This window comes from Sorex fumeus, unplaced genomic scaffold (genome assembly GCF_029834395.1).
Source record: "Sorex fumeus unplaced genomic scaffold, SorFum_2.1 ptg000044l, whole genome shotgun sequence".
Classification (NCBI taxonomy): Eukaryota; Metazoa; Chordata; class Mammalia; order Eulipotyphla; family Soricidae; genus Sorex; species Sorex fumeus.
The window spans coordinates 10384099-10402101 of NW_026606101.1; the positions used below are offsets into that span (position 1 = coordinate 10384099).

The following is an 18003-nucleotide window of genomic DNA, read 5'->3' on the forward strand; positions in this document are numbered from 1 at the left end:
TTTCTTTTTAATTTTCATAAAGTTTGCAGTAAAGGGGCTGGCGCTATAGCACAGTGGGTAGGGCATTTCCCTTGCACACGGCCAACCCGGTTCGATTCCCAGCATATGGTCGCCTGGGCACCTCCATGGGTAATTCCTGAGTGCAAAGCCAGAGGTAACCCTTATGCATTGCTAGGTATTACACAAAAAGCAAAAAGTTCGCAATAATTTATTACATTTAATATTTCAACACCAGTCCCACCACTGTAGTTTAAATATTTGATTTTGTTTTTGAACCCCAGAACAGGCTTAAACCCATATGCTCAGACATGTTAGGCAAGTGTAGTGCTCCTTTTCTGTGGTCATAATTGGTTAATAGGGGCCAGAGCACAGTAGGTAGGGTGTTGGCCTTGCACATGGCCGACCCAGATTTGAGCTCTGGCATCCCATATTGTTTCCTGAGCACTCAAGAAGTAATTCTTCTTGATTGCAAAACCAGGAGTAACCCCTGAGATAGCTAGATGTGACCAAAAATAGATACACTTGTGGCTAGAGAGATAGCCCAGCGGGTAGGGCATTTGCCTCGCACGTGGCCAACCCGCATCCCATATGGTCCCCTGGGCATCGCCAAGAGTAACTCCTGATTGGAGAGCCAGGAGTAATCTCTGTGCAGAGCCAGATGTAACCCCTGTGGATCGCCAGGTGTGATCCAAAAAGGAAAAAAAAAAAAGCAAATGGAAAAAAATAATATTTCTTAGAGAATTTTGATACACAAATTTAAGGTGTTTATGAAGCTTTTGTTGCTAGGGATCAAACCTCGGTTTCCTTATACAAGTCCTATGCTTCAGACCTGTAAGATACTGGGAATCCACAATAGTAATGACTTCAGTACATAATTTTTATGTGTGATCACGTTTCTGTGAGATGAATATTAAAATGGTGGGAAAGTCTTGTTCTGTAAAGACGCTTGGGGGCCATGCTGGGACATGCTCAGGGTTTGTTCCTTACTCCAAACTCAAGGGACTCTGTTGATGAAGCTTCGGAACCTTAGAGGTGTGTCAGGCATTGAACCCGGTCTCCTATCTGCTGTACTATTTTTCCTGCCCATAGATTAGGGTTTTAAGACAATTTAGTTCTTTTTCTAATTAGAAAATAAATATTGGGGGAGGGTGGTTTGGGCCACATCCAAGAATGTTCAGGGTTTACTCGTGGTTCTGCAGTCAGAAACTACTCATGACAGTGTTCAGGGGACCAGTTCAGGATGGTGGAGGTCCAACACTCAGGTCAGCTGCATGCAAGGAAGTAAATACCGGACCATCAGTACCATCACTCTGACTCATAGAATTCCCCAGCAGTGTACAGGTACTTTGTCTCACTACAGGACCAACTCACTCCAGGAATTCTGCAGAGATGAGGAGGAATACTAGGTACATGTGTTCGTGCAGCCTACAGAATAGTGTAGTGCTTTAAGCCCACCCCATTTTTTAATGAAATGTACAGTAATAAGGCATTGCCCATTTTGGATGTGTTCTGTTTTTCTTTTTCTGTTCTGATTTTTGGGCCACATCCAATGATGCTCTAGTTACTCCTGGCTCTGTAATCAGGAATTATTTCTGGTAGTGCTCCAGTGCTCAAGGGACCCTGTGGGATGCTGGGTTGAATGTTGGTGGTTTGTGTGTAATTCGAGGACCCTACCCACAGTATTATCACTCTAGACCACAGGAATTGTATTAGAAATTTTAGTCATGTTGAGAAACTTCCTAATTAAACTGCACTCTTTGTATGTCTGGGCTCGAGCGATAGCACAGCGGTAGGGCATTTGTCTTGCATGTGACTGGCCCGGCCAACCCGGGTTCAATTCTTCCGCCCCTCTCGGAGAGCACTGCAAGCTACCAAGAGTATCTCAATGCAAGGCAAGGCCTGGCAAACTACCCATGATGTGTTCGAAATACCAAACACAGTAACAAGTCTCACAATGGAGATGTTACCGCTCGAGCAAATCGATGAACAACGGGAGGACACTGCTTTGAATTCATTTGATTTCTGTCAATTTTCAGTGCAGTTATACTCTTTGTATGTGTGTCTTTGGGTTCCACCTGGCTATGCCAAATACAAGGAACGATCCAAATGATGGAAAACTAATCTGCAAAACCTTTTGTGTGTGCTTCGAATTGAAGTTAGAGCCTCGTCTTATATTGTGTGTGCTCTACTTCTGAGCTACCTCCATAACTTAATTGCAGTTTCCTAACTTTCTAGAAGGATTTTTGTTTTGTTTTGTTTTGTTTTGAGAAAACAGTCTAAGGTTATGTATGTGTGTCAATTGTAAATCTTGTGATTTTCATTTTTAGATTGAAAGTATCCAGCTCATGATGGATAGTGAAACAGGACGATCCAAGGGGTATGGATTTATCACGGTAAGCAAATAATAAAAATATTAATGTAAATGAGAGTAATACCTGAGTCATGAATTGTTAACTAGCAATTCAGGTCCAATTGATTTTTGTCCAATTAGTCTAAATGAATTTGCCATTCCTGAATAATACTTAGAAGTTTCTATAAAATATGAAGAACAGTAGAACAGTTCCAATTCACATAATTAGATTTGGGGCTCTGATCTGACTTTTTTTTTTTAAGTTGAATGAAAAAAGTTTTTCTTTTGGTTTTTGATGCAAAGTAGTTTTTATTGAAGCATACTGAGAAAGATATTAGAGGATAGGGGAATCTTCCTCTGTTTTCATGGTCAAGAGAACATAAAAGCTTCCAAGTGGCAGAAAAACAGACAAGCAAGTGAGATAAGTGTTTAGGCGAGAACATGGGATTAAAGAGTAAGCCCGTCGAAAATTTTGCATTTGCTTCATGTTTTTTTGTTTAAATGTTTACTTAACTATAGTTTTCTTAAAAACTTATATAATTGAAACCCAAGCACAAAAATTTTTAAGTCTTCAACTGTACCTCATGGTTTCTCACTAATGAAAATTTTTTTTAAAAAAAGGAAAAAAATACTTATCGTTCAGTCTCTGATAACAGTACAGGTTGTTAGCTAGGATAGTTTTGATGGGAGGTTTCTTTGAAAAGCAAACTTGGGATCAGAGATACAGTAGGTAAAGCGCCTGCATTTTATGTAATTTATCTAGTTTTATTCTTGTTGCCATTATAAGGTCCATTAGTGCCCACAGGAGTGATCCTGGAGCACAGAGCTAGCAATAAGCCTTAAATATTGCAGGGAATGAACTGGAAACTTTATTTAATTTTGTGAGGCCATTTTTGGTCACAGCGATGCTTTGGGGTTAGTCCCGGCTTTGCAGTCAGGAATCACTCCTGTCGGCTCCATGTAAGGCAGATACGCTATCGCTATACCATCACTCAGGCCTAAACTGAATCAATCTCGTACTTAATAATGTGATAAAATAACACAGCTGTACATTTTCACTGATTGTGGAGCGATAGTACAGTGGATAGGGCGTTTGCCTTGTGCACGGCCAACCCAGGTTCGATTCCTTCATCCCCCTCTGGGAGCCTGGCAAGCTCCCCACGGCTTATTCCATATGCCAAAAAACAGTAACAAGTCTCACAATGAAGACTTGATGGTGCCTGCTTGAGCAAATTGATGAATAACAGGAAGACAGTGCTACATTTTCAGATATTTTATCAATAAAAATGCCAGTGAACTTACTTAACAGCAATTTAATTTCTGAGCCAAAGAGATAGTAAACACGTTGGTTATGTTGCTTACATGGCATTCAGCCTTTACTATGGTGCTCCTATATGTAGTTGCCCTCCACTATTATTGCCTTATTGCCTCATCACTTAATCACTTAATCACTTAATCCCCGTTACTCATCGATTTATTCGAGCGGGTGCCAGTAACGTCTCCATTCATCCCGGTTGCGTGCTAGCGTAGCCCAATGGTATCTGTTCGTTTTAGGAACATGTAGAGCCTCAAACCGATCATTTAGGGTCTTGACGAAGAAGTCTGACCATCTTATAGGTGGGCGTCCACGTGATCTTTTGATGTCTCGTGGAATCCAATCAGTAATGGCTCTAGTCCAAATGCCTCATGCATTTCAATAAAATTAAAGCTTGTAGTGATAGAATGTGGTAGTGATAGGTACATGGTCCATTGGATCTGGCTGCCACTGGCCCAACCGCAATGCATATTCATGAAGAAGGAAAAATTACAGTTTGAAAGCTGCATTATCAAACTTACAGATTTTAATTCAAATTGTTAACCATTTGTGACTGTGCACTACAAAAGCTTTCACATTTTCTCTGTCCCACGATCATTTTCTAAGAACATTGTGGGTGTTTGTGCCAGCCAGAAAATGATTTTAGTTCCTGGGGGTTTTGGAGGCCACTACTGATTGTTAGCTAACTAGGCTGTGGTTCTGTGTCTGCCAATAGTATATAGGGACCCAGGTGTTGGGGTCTATCTGGGTTACCCTAGCCTCCATCTTTACCTGGTACTTTTAGGGTACTGATAATTCTAGGTTACTTGGATCCTGCACTGCCAGGGATTGTACATCTGTGAATAAATGTATGCAGGGCTATATTTTAATGCCTGTACTTCTGATGCCACATTATAACATACATTATAACATGAAAGAACTATGATAGTACTGTTGCCCCTCTTATTGCAAGAAAATTTTTCTCTTTTACTAAACCTATTTCTGGATTCTGTTTAGTGACATCTCCTACATTACACCTCTGATATACCAAGAGTAGCACACTACATTTGCTGGGGTTTAAAGTAGAAAGCAAACCAATCTTAGGGGAAATATGTTTATGCATATGTCGATATGTGTGTGTGTATGAGCACACAGGGCTCAACCTTTAGTTAACATGTTACTAATCTCTTACAGAAGGGCTTAATGCCTTCTATCTGAAGTAACAGCAATCCCCCCTCCCCTAAAAAACCCCTATGTTAATATATGTATATTAAATATATCACTGTCACTGTCTTCCTGTTTATTGATTTGCTCAAGCAGGCACAGTAACATTGTGAGACTTGTTACTGTGCTTGGCATATCTACTACATTACGGGTAGCTTGCCAGACGTTGCTGTGGGGGCGAGATACTCTCAGTAGCTTGCCCGGCTCTCCAAGATGGGCGGAGGAATTGAACTCTGGTCGACCAGGTATGCCGTGTGCAAGGCAAGTGCCCTAATTGCTGTACTCTCGCTCCATCCAGCCCATATATATTATAATGTTAAGTAGATAGGAATATAGCTTAAAGGACAAGAGCACATACACCTGGCATATTCTAGGCTCCGGTTTTATTTCTAATGTTGTATGGATCCTCAAGCATCACTAGTGTAGCCAGGGTACCCCTAAAACACCACCCAGTTAGTGAGCATCATTGCTGCTAGTACTACAGAACTGAGCAGTGCTGCAGTATTAGGCCTGAGCACACAATTCTAGCACTATCAGGGCAAGTATAGCCTTATGTGCCCTAGCTTGTTGAAATTCTGGGGAGGTTGAATAAAGCAGAAACATCAGAGACACGAAAAGTTACTTTTTTTTTTTTTTCCTTTTTGGGTCATACCCGACGATGCACAGGAATTACTCCTGGCTTTACACTCAGGAATTACTCCCAGCGGTGGTCGGGGGACCATATGGGATACTGGGACTCGAACCCGGGTCGGCCGCGGGCAAGGCAAAACACCGTACCCACTGTGCTATCACTCCAGCCCCAAAAAAGTCCCAGAGTGTGCTTTCATACCTTTAGGATAAAATTTACGAGAAAATCACGAAAAAAAGTCCTGCAGAAGATTTTTTCTTTTGTAAATGATTTTATATAATGATGGCGGTACAAATTTGTTGAGTGTGATTAATTGGTATGTCCTCACAGCGGGCTTCTGGAGATTCCATATTGTTTCATTTAGTGTAAAGGTTCCCACACAAAACAGTTGTTATACAGCTCTCACCTTTACCACAATCTCTGAAGTTAAGAAAGATATATTTCACAGGCAATAAAATGTTTCAATATATTAAATGTGAATATACCTGTGTTTAACTTCTATAAGGAGAAGCACTATTTAGTGATTAAGCTTCTTTATTCCCCTCTCCTTTTTATTGCCTACACCCAGTGATGATCAAGGAGATCTGCACTCAGAAATTACTCCTGGTAGCAAATACCAGCTCTTGTGTTATTTGTTTCCATTGTCTATTGGTGTTCCTTTTCCCACCATTTTGTTACATCCTTATATTAGTGAGATTCTGTGTAGTTTTCTCCCTTTTATTAACATAACTCAGTTCAGCACTCTCCAGGTCCTTTTATATGTTGGCAAATTTCATGACTTTCTTCTTAAGGACAAGTAATACTCCATTCTGTGTGTACACATGTATATCAATCATAATTTGTCTTTTCAGTAATGTATTCTTGGGGACACTGGTTTTGTTCTCTTTAGATTTTGGCGGTTTTGGATTATCCTTCAGGGGAACATGGGGATGGGGGTATGCAATTGTTTTGGGGCTCTTGGGTAAAAGCTGAGTTGTTGCTTGCAATTTAACTCTTGACATCAGTTCCCAACATATAAACCATGTACTGTATCCTTTAACTATTTTTTGCCTTGTTTATGTACTTGCCTATTTAAAATACAGCCTTGTTACAAATTTAAGTTACTGACTTAAATTACTCTTAGCCATTTTGGAGGGGAGAGGGGGCAGGAGGGCATACCGAAGTGATCTTCAGGCTCTGCACTCAGGGATCACTTTTTGCTGTTCTCACGACCATATATAGTGCTAGGAAAAGAACCTGGGTAAACCATGTGCAAAATAAGTGACGCACCCACTCTTCTATCTCTCCCTTTGATTTACCATCATTAGAAATTAATTTTTGAATATTATCTAGAGTTGTTTTTTCCACTTGTTTTTATACAAGCTGTTATAAATGCGTATATTGGGCTTTCTACTTTCTTTATAGTTTTCTGACTCAGAATGTGCCAAGAAGGCTTTGGAACAACTTAATGGATTTGAGTTAGCAGGAAGGCCAATGAAAGTTGGTCATGTTACTGAACGAACTGATGCTTCCAGTGCTAGCTCATTTTTGGACAGTGATGAACTGGAAAGGACTGGAATTGATTTGGGAACAACGGGTCGCCTCCAATTAATGGCAAGGCTTGCAGAGGGTAAGTGAATATAGTATGATGCACAGTTCATTGTAAGTTAAATAAGGAGATTAGTGATCATAGATACCAATAAATGTGAAATTATTCTTTAGTTTGTATTGTTTGGTGGGGGCAGAAACATGCCTACAATTTCAACATAGCAGTTACTTGATATAAATTAAGTTCATTCTTTGAAGTGTATTTGTGATGGGGGATATTATTAGTGCTCAGAGGCTCGTCCAGGGCTCACATATCAACTATGTAGATTGTCTGCCTCTTAGCCATAAATTGACCGTAATTATCATCTCTTTTACGGGGGTTGCCATTCCTGGCAGTACTATCTATTGCAGCTTATTTTAGGGGTTTCGTGTTTTACGAACCATGTAGTGGCAGCAAGTGCATCAGTCTATGCTAGCTAAACAATTACTCAGATCCTTTTCCTTCAGCTGACTTTGTGATTTTTTTGCCCCGTTTCCCTCCCACGTTTTGTACATTAAATTTTTGTAGTTTGTGTTTAAAATTACTGAAAATTTTTTAGAAATAAAACTTTGCTGCCTTGGGCCACATTCGGTGGTGCTCAGGGGATACACATGGTTCTCTAATTAAGGAATTCCTCCTGATCGTGCATGAAATTTGGTGTGCCAAATGAAGCACCATTTCCACTTTACTACCACTCTAAAACCTAATCTGTGACATTTTGAACTGCATTTTCATCTGGTAGAACAATTTCTCATCAATTTGGTTTTAATTCTAAATTTCACTCTTCCCCATTGCCTCAGTCCTGCTCATCAAAGGCCCCCAGTCCAGCTTCTTACCTTCCCCAGTTACCATGTAAGATTTTTCATACTCTGCCAGCCAGACTTGCATATTGAAGGGCTCAGTGCCTAGCTGCCTTGTCAAAGTTGTGAAGTCTTCCATGCTATAGAGGAAGAAAACAGCCATTTGAACTTAGTGCAACATGGTTATTGTGTAAGACAGTACTTGTGGAAAGAACAAATATATATTGACAGCAATTCCTCATTACGATTTGCCAGCTTGCCCAGTGGATTTTGTCCTATTTCTGTTTGAAATATTCTGCAGTTTCAGTTATATTCAGATTATCATATAATGGTTGCTGGGGAGCCACACAACCAGCCAGTTAGTAGCCCCCATCCATTCTCATGCTTTATATAAACATGACTTTAGTTAAAAGAAATATAACTAGCCTTTTCTTCTCTAACATACTAAGTGCATCCTCTTTTACAGGTACAGGTTTGCAAATTCCACCAGCAGCACAGCAAGCTCTACAAATGAGTGGCTCTTTGGCATTTGGTGCTGTGGCAGGTAGGAATTGAATCTTTTCTAATTTAAATCGTTGTTTTTTTTCATCTAATTCGAAAATTGACCAAATTTTTGCATTTAAAAGGACTTACTGAGAATTCAATTCATTAAGTACTTATAGTCCATACATTTGAGTTCAGTTTCTGAAGTGGAGATACTCCACAGCAGTTAATATTGACAATTTCCAGTGAAATTAGTGTTTGAATTACTAGTAATAAGAGTTTGTAGGTAATTAATAAAATTTTTCTGATTATACCCTCCTGTACTAAAGAGGCTTCCTGATAGTGAGGTTCCATGCATTAACCAGAATGTAATGCGTTCTCCCTGTATGCAGACATTCAGCCATTTGAATCCATCTCTTTACTTAGCTTTAAAGTAAATATATAATGGTCACACTCAGAAAAGTAAAGATACTTAGATCAACTCTTAACTTTCAAAAACCTTAAAAGTGAGAGAGAGTATAGAAATTTAGCCAAACCACTGGTACTCAGTGGGCTGTAGGGGTACACCCAACAATGTCTGGGGACCATGAGGTACCAGGGATAAGTGGAGTTTGTCAGATACCTGGCACATGATACTAGTTCTTGTACTGTATATTCAGCCCCTGGCTTTTTCTCTGTGACTTAAATGTTGGGAATAAATAGATACTAAAGAGGACAGGTCAGTTCCTCTGACAAGGTGGTGCAGGATCTTAACTACATGAGAGATGTGCGGCATCATTATGATACATTTGAATAAACAAAGTGGTCTGTTTGCTTCATGCTTTCTTTAAAACTGTCTTTTCTATATTATTGATTCCTAAAAAAGATAAAATTTTTATAGTGCTTCCAGTGAATATTGAGAATAATTTTTTTGTTTTAAATTTTTATCTTTTGACCACACATGGGTCTGCTCTGGGCTTATTTCTGCACTACATTTTGCAATCATTGGAGGGGCTCGGGAGACCAGGTGAAGTTTGGGTACCTGATCATTTATGTTTCTTATCTTGCCGTAAACTACCGCTCTAGCCTGAGAATGTTCTAAGTTTTATGTTGAAAATTAATTTCTATTGAAATCTGAGTTTTTCAATACTTTGGAAAACATGACATTTTCATTAAATATTTTCCCTTGCTTTCCCCACTACTTGTAAAAAATTGACACTGATGGTTTAACATGTAAAAATCTTGATTTATTAAGTAGGATGTTTGTAGTTCAAGAAAACTAGTTCTAGAAATATATTCTTATTTGTGAATTGAAAGTTAAGGCTAGGGAGGTAGCTCAGTGGTAGATCACTTGTCTTGCCTGTGTGATCTCCTGGGTTCTATTCATTGACACTAAGGATTAAGGGGTACTGAAAGATTATTATTTAAACTGAAAGCTTTCCTAGTATTGCCCTTCAGTTAGGTAATTCTTGAATAAAATGCCATTTTTAAATAAAGTTTACTAATTTCTCACTTTATGCTAATTAAACAAGACTCTGTTTTCGGGTTTTGTGCAATGAAATGTAGCGGTTCTAAACTTGTTATATCTTGTAGTATATCAAACATTTTCATTTGTTCTTTATGATCATTTCTTCATGTAATTAAAGATTTTTCAATGTCTATAGTTAATTGTCATCCGCTATTATTACTTATGACTAGTTCCCAGGGCACTTCAGTCATTTTGTATAAAGATTAACTATGACCAGGTCTATTCTGATTACTTCAAAAAAACATGGTTATGTAAGCGTTACTTTGAGATATTGACTTTTTTTTCCATTCCATTTCTCATAACCTGTTACTGATCCAGGACTAATTTACATTTTTATTTGGAAACCCACAATCTCACATTGCTTTTGGGGTGGCTGGTGGGATTAGGGATATCACAGGCATTGTCCTTCTGGGCTTATTTGGACACTATGCTCTGGGTGTCATGTGGTTCTCCTTTCAAACCTGTGACTCTTCCATAAGCCCATATACTTTGGATTTTTTTTTCTTTGATTTTCTGGTTCTATCATTCATGGTGGGGCTCAAGAACAGATTGCTGGGAATTGGATTCATGTCAGCTGCCTGTAAGGCAAGCTTCTTCCTTATCTGCTGCGCTATCTCTAAGTTCCCGTTTGCCTTTTGAACCTTCTCTTTTTAAACCATGGCCTTTTATACATTCCTTAAAGTTAAATTGTTTGATATAATTGTCTTTGTAGCTCTTACCCCTTTTAAATAGAAAAGTATGTCCTCAAATATTTGGGGAATGTGGTTTTGGGCTACACTTAGTTTTAAGGGATAATTGTGGCTCTGCACTAGGAAATAGTCCTTGCGGTGTTTGAGGACGGACCATATGGGATTCCCATGTCCAAACCAAGTTCATCATATTGAAGGCATGTCTCCCACCTGCTGTATTCTATCCAATTCTGGTCCTCAATATTTTTGTATACATTTATCCTGAGTTAGTAATCGGCCCTTTCTAAGAGGTGCTGTGTTTCTTCACCTTAATGTATTAATGCTTTGTTTCTCAACTAGGCACAAGTGACCTAAAACCTTTTTTTGTACTTTTCATGGGATTTGTCTACATTTAGCATAGATTTCTTACATCTTACATCGATACAATTTTATTTTATACATAAGACATTCCAAAGTTTATTGATAATGTTCCTATGTTCGTATCTTCAACTTCAGTATAATCAGTTACTTATCTTCAGTTCCCTGAGGTGCCAGTTTTGAGCACCTATAACCCAGATATTATATTCCCTGTATAATGCAGGCTTCATTCTTGCCAATGATCAATATGTATACTGGGCAAGAAACTCAAGTGTTAATATTGTTACAATTGAAATATCAACTAAAATCAGTTTTCTGAACCATAACGATTTTTAACTTACAAATTTATATAACTCCAAGATAATTTTATGTAATTTGACTTTTTCTAGAGACTTTCTGGCAATTTTTGCAGCTTTCTTGAGTTCCAATATAGAAAAATTATAAGAAAGTGATATTAATGAAATTCTCCTTTTTAGTTCTAATCAAAATTTTAAATATGTCTGTCCGTAATAGTTCTTGTAACCTTTACGTTTCATTTTGGCTTCATTTGATAACTAGACTCGTCCTAGAAACCAGATCTAATAAAATACCTCCTGGACTATATTTTACTAAAATACTAAAACACTTCCAAGACACTTAAAATGATCTCTTTCCCACTAATGTAATATCCACAATTTAGTTTTTTAGTGTGTTTTGCTCCAGTGTATGCAAGTTATGAACTTAAATTTTAAATCCTATGGGACTGATATAATTAGTTGACTTCCCAAGTACTTGGAATTGAATTCTCAAGATCAGGGTATTCATGCATTTTCTGACCGGTGTGCTTCCCTTTCCCCATTTCCCATTATTCCCTTGTGAAGAGTAGTGTAGTGGAATGCTATATCTGTAGAGTACTAAGATTAGGTATCAAGGCGTACATTTGCTAGGATAGGAGGGAAAAAGGCCCCAAAGCCTTTCAATGAGGAATGGGGAAGGAGGTTTGGCTGCCAGGTTTTACTATAAGTTCACTCTGATAACCCTGCTACTGTAGTCCTCTTTTATTAATGCTTTCCTGACATTTACCCTGTTAGTTGAGGCTCTTCATTGTTCCTGCACTGAGCTGTAGAATTCTCTTTTGTTATAGATTTGCAAACAAGACTTTCTCAGCAGACGGAAGGTGAGTTGGCTTTCTATCTATTAAATAGATAAAAATATAATGAGACATAGTTGTTCATTGTAGATGATATTTTGGTTCAGATTATAGCTATGTCAGATACAGCATGTATACAGTATGTTGATATCAGTCAAGGGATGTGATTTGTATCAATTGAGTTCTATCCAAATGTGACCCAACAGTAGTATGCATTGACATCAAAGTTATTAAACTATTTGTATACATACATATAAAACCTAAGGCAAAGTTTCTGTGTACATATTATGAAAATACAATTTTTTCAGAATAATAGGGGTGGGGGATAGTTTCTGTTTGCTTGCTTTTAGTTCAGACTTTTAAGCTTATCTTTGTGTTTTATTTCGTTAGTATTTGAATAGAATTTAAAGTAAACTAATATTTGGAGACCAATAATTTAGAATATAAATCACTTTCAACTTAAAAGACTTGGTAGATATGACTCATGATTTTATAAGATCTACGATGCAAGAGAAAATTATCTAGAACTAGAAATAAATTGCATGCAAATTTTAGTGATTGTAAAATTTAATAAGCAGGCTTCTTTAAAATTTCAAGTCAGTGACATTTCATTGTGCATTTTTTGCTAGACAGATTAGGTAAACTATATTTAAGGCATATTGTAGTTTCTTTGAAAAAAGCTTATGTTTGAAAAGCACTACCTAGTGCATTGGTAAAATGTAAATGTAAGTCTGTATTTTAATTTTCCAGCAAAGAAGTACTGTACTCAGCATTTCCTCATAGATAATTTAAAGTAGATAAAGTAGATTTTTTTTTCCAATTTTAATGCTGGATTCATTGTATCTTACATTTATCTTGAATTAAAATGCTTAGGTCATAGCTTTTACTTAATATTTTCTCAGTATTAAAATAAAATTCTCAGTTATCAGTGATTTTGTGTTTTACACACATTGTCATTTGCTTGTGAACAGGCAAAAAAAATTTTTTTTTTTACTGTAATACAAGCAAGGTTCTTTTTTTTTTTTTTTTTGCAAAGTTGCATTGTTAACTCTCCAGTAGAGTTTGAGTCTTTGATCCTTTCAGTATTTTTGTACAGCTTGAAAATATGAGAAAAGCTGAAAGTAACTTGTGATTCAGAAATATTTTATGATGTATTTTATGTTCAGCCCTAAGGTTTATTTAGAAAAGATTTTTGATACTTCTCAGGTCATCGTTTAATTATCATAATTTCTAATGCACTGTTTTATCCTTAGCTTGATTGTTGTTGTTATGTATTGGAATGAAATTTGATCAAATGTTATGATTCCGGTGAGTTCTATAACAGCTACTGGTAATACTTTATCAATAACACAAATACTGGAGCAGCTGTGTGGAATGTGTGCTAACTATAAACTTTTAAGCCAGTACTGGATTAAATGTTGCTCCTATAATACTGGATTAAATGTTGCTCCTATAATATGCCAGGTGACCATTAGTTTTTTTCTTAGTCAATTTAATAGGTATATGCTATTTTTAATGTACAGAAGAACCGATCACTTACAAATTACTTTTATCCTACAATGTGATTTATATCCATGGGATATTAAATCTTAGATAACTTGAGGATGTTATTTATATTAAAATTCATTTAAAGATAAATAATATTTGAGCAGAAACTTTAAATGGTTGCAGCTCAGACATATTTGGGATTTTTTTCATGGGGTGCCTCCAGTAGTTCTTAGCAGATCTGGGGCAGAAATCACTTTTCATCCACATATATGTCAGTTGTGCAGGACTCAAATTTCAGTTTTGGGCCCGGCCATGTTTGCAGGCTCTACTGTGCAGTGAATGAACTTGGTGTGTTAAAACTGCATGTACGAAACATGTTCTCCACCCTTTCTGGCTCTCTCCTTAGCCTTTATTTGGCTTTTTGATGGTTGTCATTACATTATCTGCTTCTCAGAAAGTAATGAATGCTCAAGCAATTCTAAAAATGAATTTTTCATATTAATATATTAATAATTGATATTTTGTTCATTTTCCCTTATAAAAATGGATTCCCAATTTAGGATTGGCTATATCCCATATGAGATTGCCTGAGTTTTTCAGCAGTCTAAACTGGGGTGCTATTACATATACATAAATGAGAAAAAATACTGAATTGACTACCCTAGTTTCTATTTGAGTTTTAGAATTTTTGGGTTTTAGGGTTTTGCTGATACATTTTCCTTGAGTCTAATTTCACTTTCTCTCTTTTTTAGCTTCAGCTTTAGCTGCGGCTGCTTCTGTTCAACCACTTGCAACACAATGCTTCCAACTCTCTAACATGTTTAACCCTCAAACGTAAGTTTTTCTTATACACACACACTTTGTTCAATGATGGGGTATGTTTCTTTAGTTTAAGTTTGCTATTCAGGCCCACCTTGTGACACTGAGTAGGTTATTCCTGCCCTTGCACTTAGAATCACTTATGATTGGCTAAGGGACTATAGGATTCCAATGCTCAAACCCAGAATGGCCTTTGTACTGTGTGCCCTTGTTTTGTTAGATTTAAAGTATATGTACTATGAAGCTATGTCAATGTATGTATGTTTCACGATATTTGTATAGTAATATAATGAATAATATGTCTAATGGAAGAGGTGGGTAGTGACAAGTACTCAGGTTTCCTTATCTTGTACTCAGAGATCATGTAATGTCAGAGATTATCAATGGTTCTCCCTACTGCAAAGCAGTCACTTAGGAAAGGGGTTGGAGGTAACTGCCTTCCATATTTCATTGCATATGATTTTAATGCATGCTGATTACTCTTTTATTTCTTAAGGGTGCTGTTTTTCGTTCATTTTGGGAGAAGGTCTTTGCTAAATTGAATTAAAAAATAAGTATTCGTAAAAGCATGTGTCACAGCATTAAGTTCAGGCTGTTTCAGTAGTTTGATTTTTGGCATGGTTCTGCCCATGACTGAATCTTGGCTCTTTAGAGATTCAAATGTGTCGTTGGGAATTGAATTCAGAAAATCACACTTAATTACATTTACAATTTCTTGGACCCATTCTTTACAGGCCTTGACTTGTAATTTTTAATCTTGTTTCATTCAAATTTAAACAACCAGGTAGGTTTTGATTTAATGTGGACATGGACTGCAGCATGACAGGACAGTGATTAAGTGAGTTCTAGCCAATGAAGTGCTAGGAATTGAATCTTCAGAATTCTGACAGTAAAACACTTAGTTTATAGGCACTAGTAATAATGGTGGAGTTTTATTTTTGAGCCACACCCAGTAATATTCAGGGGATGCTCATGGCATTGGAAATTTCTCCTGGGAGTATTTGGGGACCATATGGGATGCCAGGAATCAAACCTGGGCCGGCCGTATGCAGGGTAATCACATAATCCACTGTTCTATCTCTTGTTCCTCTAGCAATAGTCTTTTTTTTTTTCCTTTTTTTTTTATTCAAAGACAAAACTTTGAGTTTTCATTCTTTGAGTTCTATGTTAATCATTAGCAAGCGATTAAATATCATTTATTAACTATTTTGATACTTTTAATTTTTACAAATCATCTTAATTCAGTGTAAGTTTGTCCTGTTCAATTCTCAAATTTATCATATTTCATAAAATGTTGCTTCGTGCAGTAACTCGAATCCTTTATAAGATGCTATTTGTAGGATCTGGAGGGATAGCCCAGCAGGTAGGGCGTTCGCCTTGCATTCGGCTGATTTGGATTCAATTCACAGCATTCCATATGGTCCCCTGAGCACCGCCAGGAGTAATTCCTGATGTCAGAGCCATGTGCATCGCCAGGTGTGACCCAAAAAACTAAAAGGGAAAAAAAAGGCTATTTGTAATATTTATTTTCTAACTTAGATTTGTATTTTTAATGCCATTTTTTTTTACTTTAAATGATTGTTGATCTAAGTCATTGAAATGTTTTGAGTTAACAGTGATAAGCTCTTTTAGACATGTTTTGTATCATTTTCTAAGTTTCGATGTGTATAATGTGTTACATAATTTCACAGAGAAGAAGAAGTCGGATGGGATACCGAGATTAAAGATGATGTGATTGAAGAATGTAATAAACATGGCGGAGTTATTCATATTTATGTTGATAAAAATTCAGCTCAGGTACTTGATTTAATTGCTATCTTATAAGCTACTTAATCTTTGATCTTGTCTATCCAAGTTTTTCTCCTATATAATTGCTCTTTCCTCCAGGAAAGATTTATAAAAGTGTGAGGAGCAAGTCTACAGCACTCAGGATATTCTGCAGACTGCTTCCCCCATATCCAGCTGCACCCCCACACACACACACTTAAAAAGAAGCAACATAAGTAATGATGTGTCCTATCACATTTCCCTCTCCTGGAAAGAGCAAAGTTTGGTTTGTTTTTGTTTGGGGACATATTTCCATTGCTTATGACTGTATTGTGGCCCTGTGCTCCGGGGTTAGTCCTGGAGGTGATTTTTGTGACTGTATGAGAATCACATAGGGATCTGTCTCATGGTGCAGCACAAGTACCCTACCCTCAGTAATATCGCTGTGGCGCAATTTTTTTTTTCTTTTAAGGGGAAGGGTTTTCCAAAAAGCTATTTAGGGTCCTTTCTTATCCATGCCAAAGAATGAACTTTGGACAGGAATGTATTTCTATCAAGTGTACACAAGAAAAGAAAGACTTCTGTATATACCCGAAGTGTATTCCATTCAAAATACTTTAAAGAACCTTTTGTTTGTTGGGATGTCTCAAAATTCTTCACTCGAATGATAGTGCAGTTGGTAGGCTCTTTATTTATAATGCAGCCGACCCAGTTTCCTTCCTCTGTACTCATTATGGTCCCGGGAAAATTATCAGGATTGATGCCTGAACACCGCTTGTTTTTTTTCCCAAAAGAATCCAATAAAAGTTAATGTTTTGAGTTTTTGGGGCCTTCAGTGTTTGTACAGTGGGTACACCGCTGAGCACCATTAGAAGTAAAGTGTGACCCTCAAGACAGTTACTTGATTGGATTTTTTTAATATAGTAATTCTCTTCTGTTTTAGGGCAATGTGTATGTGAAGTGCCCATCCATTGCTGCAGCCATTGCTGCAGTAAACGCATTGCATGGCAGGTGGTTTGCTGGTGAGTTTTGTTTTTTTTTTAAATCAGCTATTACTGAAGAAATGAAAATCAAGTTGCTAAACTACTGTTATTTTTTTTCTGCAGGAAAAATGATAACAGCAGCGTATGTACCTCTTCCAACATATCACAACCTCTTCCCTGATTCTATGACAGCAACACAACTACTGGTTCCAAGTAGACGATGAAGGAAGATAAAGTCCTTTATGTATATAGCTTTTTTCTTTCTTGAGAATTCATCTTGAGTTATCTTTTATTTAGATAAAAATAAAGAGACAAGGGTCTACTGTCATTTGTATACAATTCCTGTTACCTGGAAAAATAAAAATGTTAACAGGAATCAGTGTGCTCATTCTCCCTATCTAAAATTCCACTGTATACAAAGCTGTGTTCTTGTTCTGCCTTTTAAATGTACATGTAGAAAATTACATAAAGGATCTATAGGAATAGCTCTAGGATATCAAATGTGCTCAATGTTAAAAAGGCAGACAGGGATAAAATGTTTTTAACATTTCAGAAGCCTAACTTTTTACACAGGAGTTACATTTCACATTTCACTAATGTTGGTATTTGGCTATTTGTTTGGCAAAGGTTTCTGGAATGCATATTTAGTGTATAGAAATTCTAGACAGCTGACGTGCTGTTGGATTAACATCTCATCTTGCATTATGATCAATTGGCAAGAAAAGTTTTTGAAATTACTATATTTCTTGATGGTATCTTTTCAATTAATGTTATCTGTAAGTTTCTTTGTAAATACTATGTGTTCTGGTGTGTCTGAGATTCCAAACAAAATGATCCCTGCATTTCCTTAAAATGTTTAGAGTATAATAAGCCAAGCAGTCTGAGCAAGATACTGGAAATGCAGAAATAGGTTTTGTC

At 37.1% G+C, this 18003-nt stretch overlaps 1 protein-coding gene across 7 annotated transcripts in view; it reads left to right on the forward strand.

The window, feature by feature from the left end:
• Positions 1 to 17413, forward strand: part of RBM39 (RNA binding motif protein 39) — a 34854-nt gene extending 17441 nt beyond the window's left edge. For 5 of the 7 annotated variants that reach the window (XM_056121092.1, XM_056121095.1, XM_056121097.1 and 2 more), the window contains 8 exons: positions 2328 to 2393; positions 6901 to 7105; positions 8330 to 8407; positions 12005 to 12055; positions 14269 to 14350; positions 16027 to 16132; positions 17046 to 17124; positions 17209 to 17413. In XM_056121092.1, coding sequence (XP_055977067.1) covers positions 2328 to 2393; positions 6901 to 7105; positions 8330 to 8407; positions 12005 to 12055; positions 14269 to 14350; positions 16027 to 16132; positions 17046 to 17124; positions 17209 to 17309 — 768 coding nt within the window. In that variant the 3' untranslated portion in view covers positions 17310 to 17413. The remainder of the gene's footprint in view (positions 1 to 2327; positions 2394 to 6900; positions 7106 to 8329; positions 8408 to 12004; positions 12056 to 14268; positions 14351 to 16026; positions 16133 to 17045; positions 17125 to 17208) is intronic. The other 2 variants (XM_056121093.1, XM_056121098.1) reach the window with 1 other exon arrangement.
• Positions 17414 to 18003: the final 590 nt, after the last annotated feature.